This window comes from Phocoena sinus, chromosome 20, assembly GCF_008692025.1.
Source record: "Phocoena sinus isolate mPhoSin1 chromosome 20, mPhoSin1.pri, whole genome shotgun sequence".
Taxonomy (NCBI): domain Eukaryota; kingdom Metazoa; phylum Chordata; class Mammalia; order Artiodactyla; family Phocoenidae; genus Phocoena; species Phocoena sinus.
In genome coordinates, this window is record NC_045782.1 from 14724151 (window position 1) to 14742980 (window position 18830).

The 18830-nt window shown below is 39.0% G+C and overlaps 1 protein-coding gene across 3 annotated transcripts in view; it reads right to left on the reverse strand.

Moving 5' to 3' along the window:
- Positions 1 to 18830, reverse strand: part of EFCAB5 (EF-hand calcium binding domain 5) — a 112662-nt gene that overhangs the window by 40798 nt on the left and 53034 nt on the right. For all 3 annotated transcript variants that reach the window (XM_032615201.1, XM_032615199.1, XM_032615200.1), the window contains exon 9: positions 14554 to 14709. In XM_032615201.1, the coding sequence (XP_032471092.1) occupies positions 14554 to 14709 (156 nt within the window). The remainder of the gene's footprint in view (positions 1 to 14553; positions 14710 to 18830) is intronic.

Consider the following 18830-nt stretch of genomic DNA (forward strand, 5'->3'; position numbering starts at 1 on the left):
TATTCTGTTAATATAACTTTATTTTTATAAATCAGGAAAATTCTCCCCAACTTGTTCTTCTTTTTAGAATTGTTTTTGCTAATTTGGACCTTTATTTTTCCATACAAGTTTTAAAAACTAAAGCTTTGAAAAATAACATAAAGAAAAGTACACAAATAATAAGCGTATGGTTTTATGAATTATCACAGTATAAACATACACATGAGCTGTTTCTCAAAGGAGAATAGCTAACTTTAGTAGAAGGCATGGTTTTGCTCCAAAACTTGAGGGATCTACATTGTGATTCTACTATTGCAACTTGCGATAGCTTTCTAATTTGCTCTGTTCATTTCAAATACTGTAGGATCTTCTAGGTGATAAGGCACAAGATAAAGAGGCTTTGTAATGCAGCCTAGAAAGCCTACAAGACCTTTTCTTGCTCTGGGACCCCCTTTGCCAGCTGATGGCTCAGTTAACACAAAAGAGCAGCACAGATTGATACAAATGTGGTAAAGGTTGTTCCTAAAATGTAAAAGGGTCCAATAAGCATTATGCTTCTTTCTTAGTGGTAGGTGGCACAGGATATGGCAATTTGCCTCATATTTGAAACAGATATCCTGTCATGCTTCCAACTACTGGAAGCTAAAAATTTTACCAACGTAGAAAACACTGAATTTTTATGGTTTTTATCTTCCACCCTCTGACACACATGGAGCTTACCAAGGCATCTAATGCTTCTTCCAGCTCATCCAGTCCAATCACCACAATGGAAACCATCAAGGTGGTGAACCTGTATGATGTTCTATGATATGTCAACACAATCAATGTCTCTGCATACTAAATTATGATAGAAAGAAAAAGAGCTGCCTTAGCCCTATGCCAAGGCAGTGAAAGGATACTGCTGTTCCTAATAGGTGAAATCAAGCTTCTTTTGTTGGTCCTTGCAAACTGCTCTAGAGAAAATAGTAGTTGCCACATCAGATGTTGTGAATGATGGATCTGTGTCAATTTGGTCCAATAAAGGTTCCACATCTTGAACAGCAGCTGCAAATGGTGTTAGTGTAATCTACAAATATTCTTCAAGATCTACCTACCTTCTGCATAGGCAAAACAGAAGAAATAGATAAGAATGTAATAAGAATGTTATTTTCTGAATCCTTCATATCACTAATATATTTTCATAACTAATCTTTGTGGAATTGTGTTTTTTTAAATTTGTTTTTGTTATCCGTTTATTTTTTACCATTTTGGCAGGCAGAGAAAGTTCACCATGATAGCCTTCAGCCCCTAATTTGTGAGAACTCTGCTAGTTGCTGTACATGTCTATTCCAGTTGTACATTCAAGAACCAGAAATAAATATAGCTAGGTCCCGCAGATTAACTGGGTCTATGATATAACCTTGGACCAAAACAGCATTTATCACCTGACATGCATAAGCCCTAACTTTAACCAATGGTCCACTGGGGCACTTTGGGATACCAGGGATTAGTGTTAACTTGGAGTCTGGTAATCTCTGAAAGTCTGGTGGGATATTTCCTTTTTTCCAATGCATATTCACCCTAGTAAAGGGCTACATGCCCTTTGAGGAAGGCTTGAAGTAAGATCTAGAGTATATGCTCGTAGCAGAATTCTTCCTCAAGAAGGCCAGCCTCCACTTCAACCAAAGCCTTCTGGGTATATCAACTGCTTGTCTGGGAACTGGATAAGAAGGCAAAACTCTCCATTGTGGTGTCTCATCTCATGTTTCTGGCCCCGCAGTTAGAGCTTTTCTGTAAATAGTTCTAGTAATAATTTAGTAGATATCCTACCTATGTAATTCCTAAGAAAATCATGATCACTACAGAAAATCTATGAGTCAAAACATTCATATGGCCACTTTAATTTCTGCTGTTCATTGTGGTAATTCCAACCATACGTTCAGGAACTAGGTAAAAAACCACAGTATGAGTCCTAGACAAATAAGGCCTATTATAATATGGCCTTTAACCTTGGGCATTAAGTCAAAATACCATTTATCTATGATATTAACTTTGACCAGTAGACTATCTCTGGCAGTTAAATGCCACTTGTCTTCTAGGAATCCCATCAGTTCCTTGAAACCAGAAAGCCCACTTCAATGCCACTATCTCCTACCATCATTCCCAACCTACAGAGGACAGCTACCTCTGTAGGAATGTTAGTGCTCCCATCATTAATGGATTTCTCAGGGATTGTCACCTGGGCACTCTTGGGGAATAGGATGAAGGTGAATATGGGTAGGCTACCTATGAGAAATCAACTTTGTCAATTTTACAAGCCTTTGGATTTACTCCTTTATAGCATGCCATGAAGGCTCTAGCATCTCAATCTCATTGGATGCAGGCTGTATTTGAGTCAAGGTTATAGTTAATCTACCGAGAAAACTTTTAAAACCATTTCCAAGATACTAAAAATATTACTGCTTAGCAAATCTTCTAAGTATAATGATATTGATAAATCTGGGCTAATCCAAAGTTATATCCATCCTCCTAAGTCTAAAAGTTTTATAATCAAGAATTCTCTGTCGGTCCAGTGGTTAGGACTTTACCTTCCACTGCAGGGGGCATAGGACCTTCCACTGCAGGGGGCATGGGTTTGATCCCTACTTGGGAACTAAGATCCCACATGCCACGTGACGTGGCCAAAAAAAAATTTTTATAATCAATTCCCACACATGTTCCCCAAGTTTATGCTGCTATGAATTAGCAAAAACTTGCTATTCTCCTGGAATACTAACAATCACCTTTCTGTACAGATTTGACTAGTCCTCTTGGGGCATGCTGAGATCTGACTTTTGGGTCTAAAGGCAATGGATGATACACAGGTGGGCCTTAAGGAAAATAGCTAATTGCCCCAAGTGATGTTATAGGTTCTGTAAGGAAAGAAAAGCTTATATCGTCAAAAAAAGGAGAGAAGGGATTGCTTTTGCTGCCAAGGGAGTCTTTAGGGAGGTTTGTGGCACAAGTCTCAGCTTCCATCCAAATGTAACCATTCCAAGTCTCAGGATCCCTCTATTTTCCAAGCAATGTGTTGACTTTCACACGAGAGACTTATGAATTTGGCTTATGTTTTCACTCTGTCCCATTAAACTTGGGGGCTGATTTTTTAAAATCTATATCTGCTCTGAAGCTACAAGAAATAGAGATTCCTTGAGAGTCATCACGGACATTTTCTGGTTTTGTGACTGCAACTTGAGCTGAGCATTTAAAGCCCTGAGCTTGTCTTTTACTTTCTATAATCTCTCCAATGCAGTGAGGTGAAGCTCAACCACCGATAGCCCTTGTAGTCAGCACTATTACAATTATGATAAAATGCAGCAGCCACTTGGTCTCTTAGAGCCCAAGGCACTTCATCCCAAGCAACCATAAGTGATCATTTAAAATTATTTTCACTGAGGAATAATAAATATGCAATAAAGGGTATACATCTTAAATGTTTAGCACAATAAATGTTTACCTATCTATATACTGTGTAAACATTACTCAGATAAAGATATAGAACATTTTTATCATCACTAGAAGGCTCCTTCATGGTTTCTGTTAGTCAATAATTCCCCCAAAGGTAGTTATTATTCTGATATTTATCACTATTGATTAGTTTATCTGTTATTGAATTTCATATAATTGGAGTTATATATGACATTTTGTTTCATTTTTTGTTCAACATTTTATCTGTGAATGTTATTCATGTTTCATTTGACTGTAATTCTTTTTTCATTGCTACACAATACTCTACTGTATGAATACATATATGAAAATGTATTTAATCATTTTATTGTTTATGTACATTTGTATTGTTTTTAGTTTTTGACTATTATGAACACTTTTTGGAATTTTTGGTCAATTTCAATGAAACGTAATTTACATCCAGTAAAATGCATCAATTTAAAGTGTACAGGGCTCCCCTGGTGGCGCAGTGGTTGAGAGTCCGCCTGCCGATGCAGGGGACACGGGTTCGTGCCCCGGTCCGGGAAGATCCCACATGCCGTGGAGCAGCTGGGCCCGTGAGCCATGGCCGCTGAGCCTGCGCGTCCGGAGCCTGTGCTCCGCAACAGGAGAGGCCACAACAGTGAGAGGCCCGCGTATCACAAAAAAATAAATAAATAAAATAAAAATAAAGTATACAGTTCAGGGACTTCCCTGGCAGTCCAGTGGTTAAGACTTCGCCTTCCAATGCAGGGGATGCAGGTTGGACCCCTGGTCGGGGAGCAAGGTCCCACATGCCTCGCTGTCAAAAAACCAAAATATAGACCAGAAGCAATAATGTAACAAATTCAATAAAGACTTTTAAAACGGTCCATGTCAAAAGAAATCTTTAAAAACAGTGTACAGTTTAATGAGTTTTGATAGTGTATACACCCAAGTAACTACCACCACAATGAAGAGAAAGAACATTTTCATGAAACCAAAAGTTCTCTTGTGCCACTTTGCAATCAGTCCCCTCTACTCATGGCCCCAGAAAACTACCAATCTGCTTTCTACTTTTGTAGATTAGTTTTCTGTGTTTTAGATTTTCATATAATGAAATCATGTAGTGTGTTCTCTTCTGTGACTGCCTTCTTTCACTTAGCATAATTTTTTTTTTTTTTTTTTTTTTTGCAGTACGCGGGCCTCTCACTGTTGTGGCCTCTCCTGTTGCGGAGCACAGGCTCCGTACGCTCAGGCTCAGCGGCCATGGCTCACGGGCCCAGCCACTCCACGGCATGTGGGATCTTCCTGGACCGGGGCACGAACCCACGTCCCCTGCATCGGCAGGCGGACTCTCAACCACTGCGCCACCAGGGAAGCCCCATAATATTTAAAAAATTCGTCAACGTTATAGTATATATCAGTAGTTCATTCTCTTTCATTGATGAGTAGTAATTCCACTGTGTGACTATACTACCGTGTGTTTATCCACAAGTTATGGACATCTGGGTTGTTTCCAGTTTCGAGCTGTTACGAATGAGGCTGTTAAGAACATTAAATATGTCTTTGGGTATACATATGTTCAGATTTCTCTCATTCCATTTTATTTCTCCTAGGTAAATATCTCGGAGTGGAATTGCTGGTTGATGGGTCATATGGTAAGTATATGTTTAACTTTTTAAGAAACCACCAAACTGGGGATTCCCTGGAGGTCCAATGGTTAGGACTCCCAGTGCTTCCACTGCCCAGGGCATCAGTTCAATTCCTCATCGGGGAACTAAAATCCTGCAAACTGTGTGGTGTGGCCAAAAAAAAAAAAGAAAGAAACCACCAAACTGTTTTCCAAAGTGGTTGTTCCATTTCTATCAGCAATGTATGAGAATGCTGGTTGCTCTACATCTTTACCAACATTTGGTATTGTCAGGCTTTTTAATTTTAGTTACTCTAGTGGGTGTAATTTTTATCTCATAGTGGTTTTAATTTGCATTTCTCTATGACTATTGACACTGAACATATCTGCATGTGCTTACTGGACATACATATATCTTCTTTCCTGAAAGTTAAAAAAAAAATCCATGGCATTTTGATTAGATTGTTTCATTAAGATGTAGGAGTCCTCTATGCACTCTGGACACACAACTTTTGTCATTAAATCTATTGTAAATATTTTATCCCAGTCTATAGCTGTCTTTTCATTTCCTCAATAGTGTCTTTCAGAGAACAGAATTTTAAATTTGGTTAAGTCCATTTTATCAAATATTCCTTTAAGGTTCATGTTTTCTTCTGGAAGTTTGTGATTTTAAACATTTAGGTCTAAAGGCAATTTCAAGCTTATTTTTATGTTTGGTGTGAGGCAAAGCTTGGAGTACAACTCGCCCCTCCCACCCCAAAGTCGGTAGCCAGTTTTTCCAGCACCATGTGTTGAAAAGATTATCCTAGGAACCTCTGTTGAAAATCAACTGACCATGTACATGTGGTTACATTTCTTGCTATTTGGTTCCACTGATCTATTTGTCTGTTCTCATGCCAATACCATGCTGTTTTGATTTCTGTCGATATATATTAAATCCTTAAATCAGCTAGTGTAAATTTTCCAACTTTGTTCTTTTTCAAAAATATTTTGGCTACTCTGCATCCTTTGAAATTCATGAACATTTTAAAATTAGCCTTGTCAATTTCTATAAATAAGCTTACTAGGATTTGGATTGGAATTGTGCTGAATTTATAGATCAATTTGGGAACTGACTAAACACAGTGAGTCTTTTGATTCATGAGTATGGTCTCTGAGAGAAATGAGGACTGGTCTCTTCAATGAATTAGGTTTTTTATTTCTCTCAGTAATGTTCAGTAGTTTTTAGTCTATGGGTATTGTATATACTTTGTTCAATTTATCTGTATTTCATGTGTGTGATATAGGCATTTAAATTTTTCATTTTCCAATTGCTCATTGCTAGTATATAGATATACAATTGATCTGTATGTATTGACCTTACGTCCTGAAGCCTTACTAAATTCATGTATATGTTCTAGTGAATTCAATTTTTATATCCCTTAGGATTTTCTACATAGAAGATCATGTAACCTTGAATAAAGAGGATTTCTTTTTCTTTTCATGCCTATTTCACTGGCTAGTACCTCCATTACAATGTTAAATAAAAGGGGTGAGGCTGGACATCCTTGCCTTGTCCCTGATATAAGGAAGAAATCATTAATTTTTTCACCATTAAGTATAACTGTAGGCTTTCCATGGATGCTCCTTAACATTTTGAAAAAAATTCTATTTCTAGTTTGCGGAGAGGTTTTTAAAAAAAATTATGAATGTGTGTTGAATTTGGTCAGATGGCCATATAGTTTTTCTTTTTTTAGTTTCTTAATATGGTTAATTGCCTTGATTGAATTTTGAATATTAAACCAATCTTACATCCCTGGATTACACTCCACTTGATGTTAATATATTACCTTTTTAATATATTGCTGAAGTAATTTGCTAAAATTAACTTAAATATTTTTGTATCTTGCTCATGGAAGATATTAGCCTACAGGTCTTTTTTTTTTTCCTTGAGATAGTTTTGTCTGGCTTTTATATCAGAATAATCATGGTCACATAAAATGAGTTGGAAAATGTTCTCGCTTCTATTTTCTGGAAGACTTTGTGTGGGTCTGGAATTATTTCTTCCTTAAATGTTTGATAGGACTCAGCAATAAAGCCTCTTGGCCTGGAGTTTTGTTTGTGGAAAGGTTTTTAATGACATTAATTTATTTATACATATGAGAGTATCTAGGTTTTCTATTTCTTTTCGAGCCAGACTTGGTAATTTGTGTCTGTCAGAGAATTTGTCCACTCAATCTAGGTGGCAAATTTATTGGCATAAAGTTGTTCATAATGTTCCCTCATTGTCTTTTTATTTTTTATTTTATTAAAAAATTTTTTTTTCTTTTAATATTTTTGGGCCATGCCACACGGCATGAAGGGTCTTAGTTCTCCGACCAGGGATTGAATCCATACCTCCTGCAGTGGAAGGGCGGAGTCTTCTTATTTTCTTTCTTCCTTCCTTCCTTCCTTCCTTCCTTCCTCCCTCCCTCCCTCCCTCCCACCCTCCCTCCCTTCCTTTTTTTGTTGGCTGCGTCTGGTCTTAGTTGAGGCACGCGGGATCTTTCTTTGCCGCGTGCGGGCTTCTCTCTAGATGTGGCACAGGCTCTTCTAATTGTGGTGTGCAGGTTTTCTCTCCCTGGTTGTGGTGCACGGACTCCACAGCGCGTGGGATCTGTAGTTTGCAGCACGTGGGCTCTCTAGTTGAGGCACGCAGGTTCAGTAGTTGTGGCGCAGGCTTAGTTGCCCCGCGGCATGTGGGATCCCAGTTCCCCGAATACCAGGGATTGAACCCACATCCCCTGCATTGGAAGGCGGATTCTTTACCATTGGACCACCAGGGAAGTCCTGGAAGGGCGGAGTCAACCACTGGACTGCCAGGAAAGTACCCCCCCCACCCCCCCACCCCCCCACCCCCGCCCCATTGTCTTCCCGTTGCGGAGCACAGGCTCCGGACGCGCAGGCTCAACGGCCATGGCTCACGGGCCCAGCCGCTCCACGGCATGTGGGATCTTCCCGGACCAGGGCACGAACCCGTGTCCCCTGCAGCCGCAGGCGGACTCTCAACCACTGTGCCACCAGGGAAGCCCCCGCCCACTTTTTGACTGGGTTGTTGTGTTTTTGATATTGAGCTGCATGAACTGTTTGGAGATTAATTCTTTGTCCGTTGCTTCGTTTGCAAATATTTTCCCACATTCTGAGGGTTATCTTTTTGTCTTGTTTATGGTTTCCTTTTTTGTGCAAAAGCTTTAAGTTTAATTAGGCCCCATTTGTTTATTTTAGACTGATCTTATTTTCTTATATAAGCACTCAAAGCTATAAATTTCTAAGTACTTCTTTAGTGGCATTTCTCTAATTTTATTACATTGTGTTTTACTTATCACTCAGTTTCAAATATTTCCTAATTTCTCCTGTGATTCTTTTTTCCTCATGGGTTATTTAGAAGTGTTTCTAAATATTTGGGGATTTTCCAACTATCTTTCTCTTATTGATTTCTAACTTAATTCTGCTGTAGTCAAAGAGCGTACACAGTGTGATTTTTTTTTTTTTTTTTTTTTTGCGGTACGCGGGCCTCTCACTGTTGTGGCCTCTCCCGTTGCGGAGCACAGGCTCCGGATGCGCAGGCTCAGCGGCCATGGTTCACGGGCCCAGCTGCTCCATGGCACGTAGGATCTTCCCGGACCGGGGCACGAACCCACATCCCCTGCATCGGCAGGCGGACTCTCAACCACTGCGCCACCAGGGAAGCCCTACAGTGTGATTTTAATTCTTTTAAATTTATCGAGATCTGTTTCATGTTATAGCATGTGATCATCTTTGTGAATGTTTCAAGTGCAACTGAAAAGTGTGTTTTTCTGCAGTTGTTGAGTTGAATGTTCTATAACACTCAAAGTCAAGTTGGTTGACAGCATTTTTGAAGTATTTTATACCCTCGCTGATTTTCTGTCTACTTGTTCTATCAACTGCTAAGAAAGTAGTGTTTAATTCTCCAATTGTAATTGCAGTTCTGTCATTTTTTGCTTCATGTACTTTGAAACTCTATTAGGTATATAGACAATTAGAATTATTATGTCTTATCAAATTGACCCCTTTATCATTATACTGTAGCCCTCTTAATCCTTGGTAATACTCCTGTTCTGAAGGCTCCTTTGTCTTATACTAATGTAGCCAAAAGATTTATCTTTTTCCATACCTTTGCTTTTAAACTATGTGTATCTTTATATTGGTTTTATCCAGCCTGACAATCTCTGTCTTTAGACTGCAGTTGTTTAGCCCATATTCATTTAACTAATTATCACTATGGTTAGCTTTAAATAGACCATCTTGCTACTTGGGTTTTTTGTTTGTTTTTGTCCCATTTCTTCTTTCTTCTTTCTTCCTCCTCCTCCTCCTCCCCCTCCCCCTCCTCCTTCTTCTTCTCCTCCTCCTCCTTCTCCTTCTTCTTCCTCTTTCTCTCCTTCTTCTTTTTTTGCTTCTTTTCCTGCCTTTTAAAAAAATAAATTTATTTATTTTTGGTTGTGTTGGGTCTTCGTTGCTGCGTGTGGGCTTTCTCTAGTTGAGGAGAGTGGGGGCTACTCTTTGTTGTAGTGCGCGGGCTTCTTGTTGCGGTGGCAGTGCGGGGGCTCTAGGCTTGCAGGCTTTAGTAGTTGTGGCACACAGCCTCAGTAATTTTGGCTTTCAGGCTCAATAGTTGTGGCACACGGGCTTAGTTGCTCCATGGCATGTGGGATCTTCCCGGACCAGGGCTCGAACCCGTGTCCCCTGCATTGGCAGGCAAATTCTTAACCACTGCACCACCATGGAAGCCCCGTTCCTGCCTTCTTTTGATTATATTTTAATATTCCATGTTATTGCCACAATTGGTTTAATAGCTATACCTCTCTTTTTTCTAGTAATTGCTCTAAAATTTAACATTATGCATCTTTATCTTATCACAATATCAAATAATATTATATACTTTATGCCTAATGTAAGAAACTTATTTCTATTTTCTCCCATCCATTATTTTTGCTATTGTTGTCATACATTTCACTTCTACATATATTGTAAACTTCACAATACATTATTAGTTTTGCTTCAAAGAGTAAATGATCATTTAAATAACATTTTAAATGAGGAGAAAAGTCTTTTATAACCACTCAGGCATTTTCTTTTTCTCTCTCGCTGCTTCAGTTTGGATAGTTTCTATTGCTATGTCCTTATGTTTACTAATATTTTCTTCTTCAGTGTCTAATTTCATGCAAATCTTATGTAGTAAAGTTTTAATTTCACATATATATATTTTTTATCTCTAGGGGTTTAATTTGGAACATGGCTGGTTGAAACAAGAAGCTAGTGGATGGCACTGTGGATTCAAGATCCTGGTTAACACTTAAAAGATAATTGCTCCTCACTCAACAAAGCATGGTTCCATATATATATATGTAATATATATATATGTATTTTTTTAATTATTAATTTATTTTTGGCTGCATTGGGTCCTAATTGCTGCGCATGGGCTTCTCATTGCGGTGGCTTCTCTTGTTGCGGAGCACGGTCTCTAGGTGCGTGGACATCAGTAGTTGTGGCTCACTGGTTTCAGTAGTTGTGGCACACGGGCTTAGTTGCTCTGCAGCACGTGGGATCTTCCCAGACCAGGGCTCAAACCCGTGTCCCCCTGAATTGGCAGGAGGATTCTTAACCACTGTTGTACCAGGGAAGCACCAATATATATTTTTAATAGCATCCTCTGACTAAGAAGTAGTATTGCTTTTTTTTTTTTAATGCTGTACCTAATTCTGAAAACTTCAACTGAATAAATATCTCAGAGGAGACTTTCTGCCTTTAAGGATCACTCTGAATGGTGGATTCTGAGCCTCATTCCAGTTAACTACATGTCTTGTTATAAACATTTCTCTAGGCTCATGTAGCTATAGATATACAAACATGTGTACCTATGTATATGTACATTTTTGTTTGCTTTACAAAAATGGGATTTTATTACATATATCTCTATCTTTTACTTTTTTTTTACTCATTAATAATATATAAAAATCCTCCAACTCAGCTGGTGTAGATCTATTCAATTTGTTTAAAGGCTGCATGATATTCCAAGATGTAGATGTACCCTCATTTAAAAACCATTTCCCGGGCTTCCCTGGTGGTGCAGTGGTTGAGAGTCCGCCTGCCGAAGCAGGGTACACGGGTTCATGCCCAGGTCCAGGAGGATCCCACATGCTGCGGAGCGGCTGGGCCCATGAGCCATGGCCGCTGAGCCTGCACGTCTGGAGCCTGTGCTCCGCAACGGGAGAGGCCACAACAGTGAGAGGCCCGTGTACCGCAAAAAAAAAAAACCATTTCCCTACAGATAAACATTCCCTTTATCTCTCCCTCTCTCTCTCTCTCTTTTTCATGTGTAAACAGTGCCACAGGAATCATCCTTGTACGTGTATTTTCTATCTACTGGTGCTTTTATTTCTTTGGGATAAGAATTTCAGGAATGGGATCACTTGGTTGAAGGATGTGTATAATTTTTAGTTAAATAGGTATATCCAGATCGCTTTACAAAGATACTATACTATTAAATTTTCACCAGGAATGTTTGAGAAAATGCTTTTCCTCTATCCCTACCAGCAATAGGTATTATCATTTTGTTTTATTTATTTTTGGTATTGTAATTTTAAAATGTTTTTGCTCATCTGTTGAGTATGCAGTGATTCTGCATATTCTATGTTCATATCCTTTTCCCATTTTTCTTTGGGGGCTTACACAGTGTCCTACCATCAAATAAAGGGGCAATTAGTTCAGTGCCAGTAGTACTTGTTGATTCTGACCATATGGAGTTCATCCCACTGAATCATTTGGAAGTGGGCCTTTTTTTTTTTTTGGTGTTTTTTGTTAATGCCCATGGTTCTCCTTGTCCCAACTTCAAGTATTAGACACTTCCTGGGGGTACTTCCAGAACTTTTACTGTCATCTTCTCTGCACACCCACCCCCTTCACACACAGGTATTTAGGAACACTCATTATCTTTCCTCTAGCCACAGGAGTGGGACTACCCTCAGGCTCATCCACCTAGACCCCTTCTTCTGCAGTGGCTAACCTTCCTCTTTAGTGCCATGTTGCATTCAGGACTTCTCAATGAAGCTTGCAGTCTCTGAGCTACACCCAGGAAATGACGCATAAGCCCTGGTGTTCTTAAATTTCTCCTCAACCTACTTGGAATTTCTAAGTGTCTATAATGTTGCCCTCAACACACAACCCTGGTTGGGGTATAAGGGTGTAATATCAGATATAAACTCTGACTTAGGGATCCAGGCAACCCCTAAGCAGTAGTCACAACCCCTCCAACCTCCTTCTCCCATCAGCTGGTCACAACTTCCCACTGACAGAAAAAGTACTTTGATGTCATATTTTGCATTCTTCTTCACCCTATGATTCTCCATTCTTTCTCAAGATCCCAGTATTTTCAATTGAAAATAGAGGCTTTTGAACTCTTGTCTCAGCTCCTCGCTGAAAATGTTCAGAAACTCAATTAACTTCTTTACTCTAGACTGTATATACCTTCCTTCGAAGATCAGCACATAACTATTGTTTGAACGATGGGAAGAAAAGCAAAAAGCATAAGCAAACCTGAGTTACTCTTCTAAATATTATCCCACTGTGTGGGATATCCCACTATGTGAGGTAATGTTTTGTACTGCACATGAGTTGGTATTAAGTTGGCCAACAGAGAATAGTTGTTCTCCAGGCATTTGTCAGGGAGTAAAATCTTGACCCATGTTACCCAATATTTATTATTAGCTCTGTTAAAAGAAACAATTTTCAAGGATTGCCTGAAAAACACACAGACATTTCAGATTTTATAAAATATATTCTTGACAAGCCAAATTAGTAGGTATCTGAGAACCTAGACTGTAATGCATTGGCTCCTTTAAGAACTGCTTTTTCTGAATTGCGGTCAGGTGTGGTATCATTTACCTACAGGTAAGGTGGTTTTAAGAAACTGTTCTGGGCATCCCTGGTGGTGCAGTGGTTAAGAATCCACCTGCCAATGCAGGGCACACAAGTTCGAGCCCTGGTCTGCGAAGATACCACATGCCGCAGAGCAACGAAGCCTGTGTGCACAACTACTGAGCCTGCGCTCTAGAGCCCACAAGCCACAACTACTGAACCCTTGTGCCACAACTACTGAAGCCCATGTGCCTAGAGCCCGTGCTCCACAACAAGCCACCACAATGAGAAGCCTACGCACTGCAGCGAAGAGTAGCCCCCACTCACTGTGACTAGAGAAAGTCCGCGCACAGCAACGAAGACCCAACGCAGCCATAAATAAATAAATTAAAAAAAAAAAAAAAAAAAGGGCTTCCCTGGTGGCACAGTGGGAGTCCGCCTGCCGATGCAGTGGACATGGGTTCGTGCCCCGGTCCGGGAGGATCCCACATGCCGCGGAGCAGCTGGGCCCGTGAGCCATGGCCGTTGAGCCTGCGCGTCCGGAGCCTGTGCTCCGCAACGGGAGAGGCCACAACAGTGAGAGGCCCGTGTACCGCAAAAAAAAAAAAAAAAAAGGAAAGAAACTGTTCTAATGAAGTCATTTTTTCACTTATTGTACGTCCAGCATAAAGATGTTCACTTCATCACTTAGGGCCCCTTTAATGGGTACTTCCAGAAGAAACTCCTGACTATACTTTTTATCCCAAATTTTTGCACTTCTTCTTAGCTCCAGTTTATATTTATCTTAAAAGCATTGTCAATAGTGTGTTTTGTCATGTTTCCCTTTCACATTCACTACTAGGAAGATTAGATTCAGACCTGTAGACAACCAGAGCAAATATTTAGGTCATTCTGGTATGCATTTTGGGCTTTGTTCCCAGCTTCACTTAGTATCCTGCCTCTTATTTTTTTCTTCTTTCACCCTACTTTTAATCTATGTTATTCTGTTGTATTTTATCTATTCTTATAAGCTTGCTTAAATCTTTTCAGTAACATGGGGATACAAACAAATAAATATAAGGTTCATAAACAAATATATTTCAGTAAAGTTTGTATCTATTTTTGCAAATCCATTTGGTATCCTGGCACACTAGTGCCTTCCCAAATCCTATTTCTAGAAATACTTTTTGATATAAATGTTTCTTGTTTTTAAGAAGCAGAATAAAATGTGGTAGGCTTTCTATTCCCAGCAGCTCTTTTCTATAGGAAGCCACCAGCAAAGAGAGTAAACAAAAACAATTCTAAGCAACCTGTTCTTAAGAATGGGAAAGAAACTTAGGGACAAGTTATAAATCATGAAATACAGTGCCACTTGAGCGGTAATCTGTGATGAAAAAGGCAGAAATTGAGAATAACATCTAGAATGTTATAGCAACTTGAGAAAGTAAATGATAATAAATCAGATTTGAATCTGATAATAAAGTGTGAATTGTATTTTGTATGTCCTTTTTCCCTCCTAGTAATCCATTTTCATCAGTCCACAACAGGTTGGATATTAAAACCATTACCACCACCAACAACAACCTAAAAACGGGTCCTTCATAACAAACAGTTTGAGAAGCACTGCTTTAAGGGTCTTACCTTACCTTCCCATGGTCACAATGTAAGAAGAGTTCAGCAAACATCTGTCTCCGCATGTCAGTTTTTATAACCTCCCTGAATTCATCTGCACAGTGGCAAAGGTGCTTAAGGAGCTCCTCAAACATTTCACTTTTAAAGCCTGCAATGTGAGAAGAGATGAACTGTGGAGAAAAAGAGGATAAACGATTGATTTTAAACCGTGCTCTTTACTTGGATTTTTTCCAAGGATTCAGTTGATGTGCGTGAAATTATTGACTGCAATTTTTTCCATATCATTTGCTTGTCACTTAGATAAAGTATTTTCATGTTAGTGTTATTATACAAGGCTATGCTGCAGAGAGGTGGTCAATACAGTCCCCAACACCATATACAAGCGGGACTAGATATTTTTGGAACAATTTCCCTCTAGATCACATCAGTTTTATATGGGAGCAGTTTTAACCTCACAGTATGAAATAGCAGCAGTCATAAAATGTGGCCTATAAATGAATAGCTCTAAAAATTGAATGTAGTTTTTCTTTTGATGTAGGGGATATAAGAGCATGTGTGCTCCAAGACTGGCTACATTTAATTATTGGAGTGAAGGGATGGGGAGAGTGGGTGGTTTTTTTATCTTCTGATTTTGCAATAAAGTATCCTTTGTCCATGATTTGTTTTTTCTTTTGAAAGTCTAGAATCTGAAAACACCTATGCTCTTGGGCTATTCCTCTTGAGCCCTGTTGAATAGATTCCAAGAAGTGGGATTGCTTGCTTAGAAGGTAAACGCATCTGTACTTTTGGTAGGTTTTGACTTCAGGCTTGTACCCTTTTGCACTCCCACCACTAATGTATGAGTGGCTGTTTCTCTTCAGCCTCATCATCAGTGTGTATTGCTTTCCACATTTCTGCTAATTTGATAGGTCAGGAACATTACAATCTTGATCTACACGTGACTGTAAGTACCTTGTGATAGAGAGCAGTGTATCAACCACTGGAAGAGTTTCTGAGTGGACTCCTCTTTAGGTGTTAGCCTACCTCACAAGTCAATGATTTCCTCCTCTGCCCCAAGCACAGTGGCAGTCAAATTTGTACTGAATGACCCTGCTTCCATAGCTAGAAATGATTGGGCCATGGGAGGATACTTATCCTAAACAAACTCATTCAGATTCTCTACACTGTGAATTGAGAATTAGGACTGGGGAATGGCCAATTGATCTCTGAGAGGGCCTGGACCTGTGAATGTAAACTTAAGATTTGTTGGGAGGCCAGATTTCTCCATGTGAACTAAGGATGCAGAAGAAGTCTGTACACAGAGACAGATGAAACAAAAAGCAGAGAGAAAAGAGTCTTGATGTTCTCCAACTCCCTATTCCAGTCTCTTCCTGAAGCCAGAACAAATTCCTGCCCTTGCTTTCTGCACATTGCATTTTCAGCTATGTTAGCTCAGGTTGGTTCCTGTTTCTTACAATTAAAGAATAACAACTAATACAGTTTGTTTGAAATGGAACATTTTGTTGGCATATTTCATTGACATAATCTTTGAAATGAAGGTTATAGTCGATATTTCACTTCCTCATTAATATCATATAGGCAAATTTAGGATGTATTATGTAAGAGATATATTAGACTTGAATCCATGCTAATGAATCATAAACCATCATTCAACGGGCTTAGAGATCAAAAGAGGAAAATTTAAGCAGAGCAAAGGAGCTTTTCTAAATATTTCATTTCCTTAACTGCCTAAACAACATAATTGTCATTATTCTTGATGGATTAATGAGCATAATTAATTCTTTTCTGTTACTTGGGAAGCAGAATAGTATACCGGTTAAGACCTCACATTTTGTCTGGTGTCAAATCCCAGTTCCCATATTTACTGGTTGAGTAACCTGGGATGAGTCGCTGGACTTCCCAGTTCCTTAATTTGTTCCCTAATAGCTACCACAGTCGCTATCTCACTGGGTCATGGAGAGGACCCTGTATATGTACAGAGTATAGGTATTTCATGCAATAAGTTCTCTGCAGCCATCGCTCTTGTCTCCTTTTGAGCTAGGTAAGAAATTGATCAGGAAGGTTTTCTTTATAAAATAAAAGTCCTCTCAGCTGACATACGTATTTTAGAAGGAAAAACTCAATGAGATCAGTGGTTCTCAAAGTGTGGTCCCTTGACAGCTTGTTAGAAATGCAAATTTGGGGACCCTACTCCAAACCTACTGAATCAGAAACTCTGGAGTGAGAACTAGAATCTGTTTTTAGAAGCCCTCTGGGCGATTCTTATGCTCAAACTCACTTAAGTTTGAATTAGATGGTCTAAGGCAACTGGTCCTAAGTATACCAGTATTCTAAGATCCTATTGTTCAATCCTTAATGACTTTGTGCTTGAATAGTAGGTACTTTTCTAAATTACTAATAAGGTAGAATTACCGAATAATTGACATTTTCTGGCAATATTGTAGCTCAGTGCTCTAATGCTGAAATAAAAATTACTGATTCATGAAAAGATTCATCTTGTTTTGTATTAAGCTTTTGGGAATTGACCTCAAAGCCATATGAATTTTCTGGCTGTGGGAATGCTATTAAATCAAGAATTAGTTTAACTGTTTCTCCAAGAGACACTTTAACATTCTAGATTTATAGCCTATGGCTTTTCTGAGTGAGCATGTTCCGTAAGCATGGGCTATATGACATGAAAGACAACCAGATGCCAAATGAACTACAAATCAAATTCCAAATAGAACAATTATAGCAGTTTGCCAGTATCTCTTGTAAAAACAGAAAAAATGAAAACATATGGTAGCTTTTGTGTTTTCACATCCTCCCAAGGAATGCGTCAATTAATATCCATAAGTCCTGAAATAATTGCTTAGATGAATTTAAGAATATGATTAACTACTAATATCCTTCAGTTTAATCACTTTGTGAGCTGTTAAACATTAAAACTGTACTTAATTAAGTTGTCTGTGTGTGCTGGATCCCAACGTAATGAATTCTAAGATTTTCCTTTCTGACAGGAAAATCAAAATGTTGAGAATGCAGTAAATGTCACACTTAACAGGTTGGTAGCTACTGTTAGATTCTACAGCCTTGGGATTCACACTTATTTAATTATAGACATACTGGAAGATTGATGAAGTAGGTGATCTGAGAGCAGTAGGAAGAAAACTATGTTTGGAAACTATTTATGTTAGGTATTAATTTCCAAATTGTGTTTGGAAGCCTTGGTAGTAAATAACGTTTTCAGAAATGTCTGCAAGCAAGAACTATAGAATATTGAAATACACATAGTATATGTGCTATCTATCATTGAAGAAGTGATATGTTCATATAGCATTTGGGCAGAAAATTAGCTTTCCAGTCTCAGAGAGGGAACTTTTAAAAACAATTAATGCTAATTATATATTCAACAAAGCAGGAAAATGTTCTGATCTTTAAAAACTTTGCTTAACAAATGAATTGAACAAAGGCCTCATTTAATATCCAATAATACTAAAAGTGACAGACTGAAACACACAGTCTAACCCATACTGGTGAAAGGTGGCTTAGGCAACGTTATGGGTTTAGTGGTGTGCCCCCAAAATTCATATGTTGAAGGCCTAACCCCCAGTACCTCAGAATGTGACTGTATGTTGAGATAGGATCTTTAAAGAGGTAATTAAATTAAAATGAGGTGACTAGGGTGGGCCCTCATCTGACTAGTACCCTTAAAAAAAGAGGAAATTTTGGGACTTCCCTGGCAGGGAGCCCACTGTTTAAGACTCCATGCTTCCACTGCAGGGGGTACAGTTTCGATCCCTGGTCAGGGAACTAAGATCCTGCAAGCCCCACGGTGCAGCCAAAAAAAATTTTTTTTTAAAGAGGAAATTTGAACATGTACAGAGGGGAAGACCACGTGAAGGTACAAGGAGAAGATGGCCATCTACGAGCCAAGGAGAGAGAAACTCTCAGAAGAAATCAACCCTGCCAATTTCTTGTCTTGGACTTCTAGCTTCCAGAACTAAGAAATTAAATTTCTGATTTTTAAGTCACCCAGTCTATGGTACTTTGTTATGGCAGCCCTAGCAAACTAATACAACCAATAAGGAATTGCTGATCAGACAGTTTCTTGATTTGTGTGTTTCTTACAGTTGAAGACCACCTGGGAAGACAAACACCAACTTGGAGGATAGTTTACCATAGGCTCTCCCATTTCCCTGGCTTAAAATTCCCTTGTTTCCTCCTAAGGTTTCCTCAGGTAGTTTCACAACATATTGCTGCCTCTACCTCTCCCAAAGCCATCATTCTTCCATCTTCTGTCCTTCTCTGC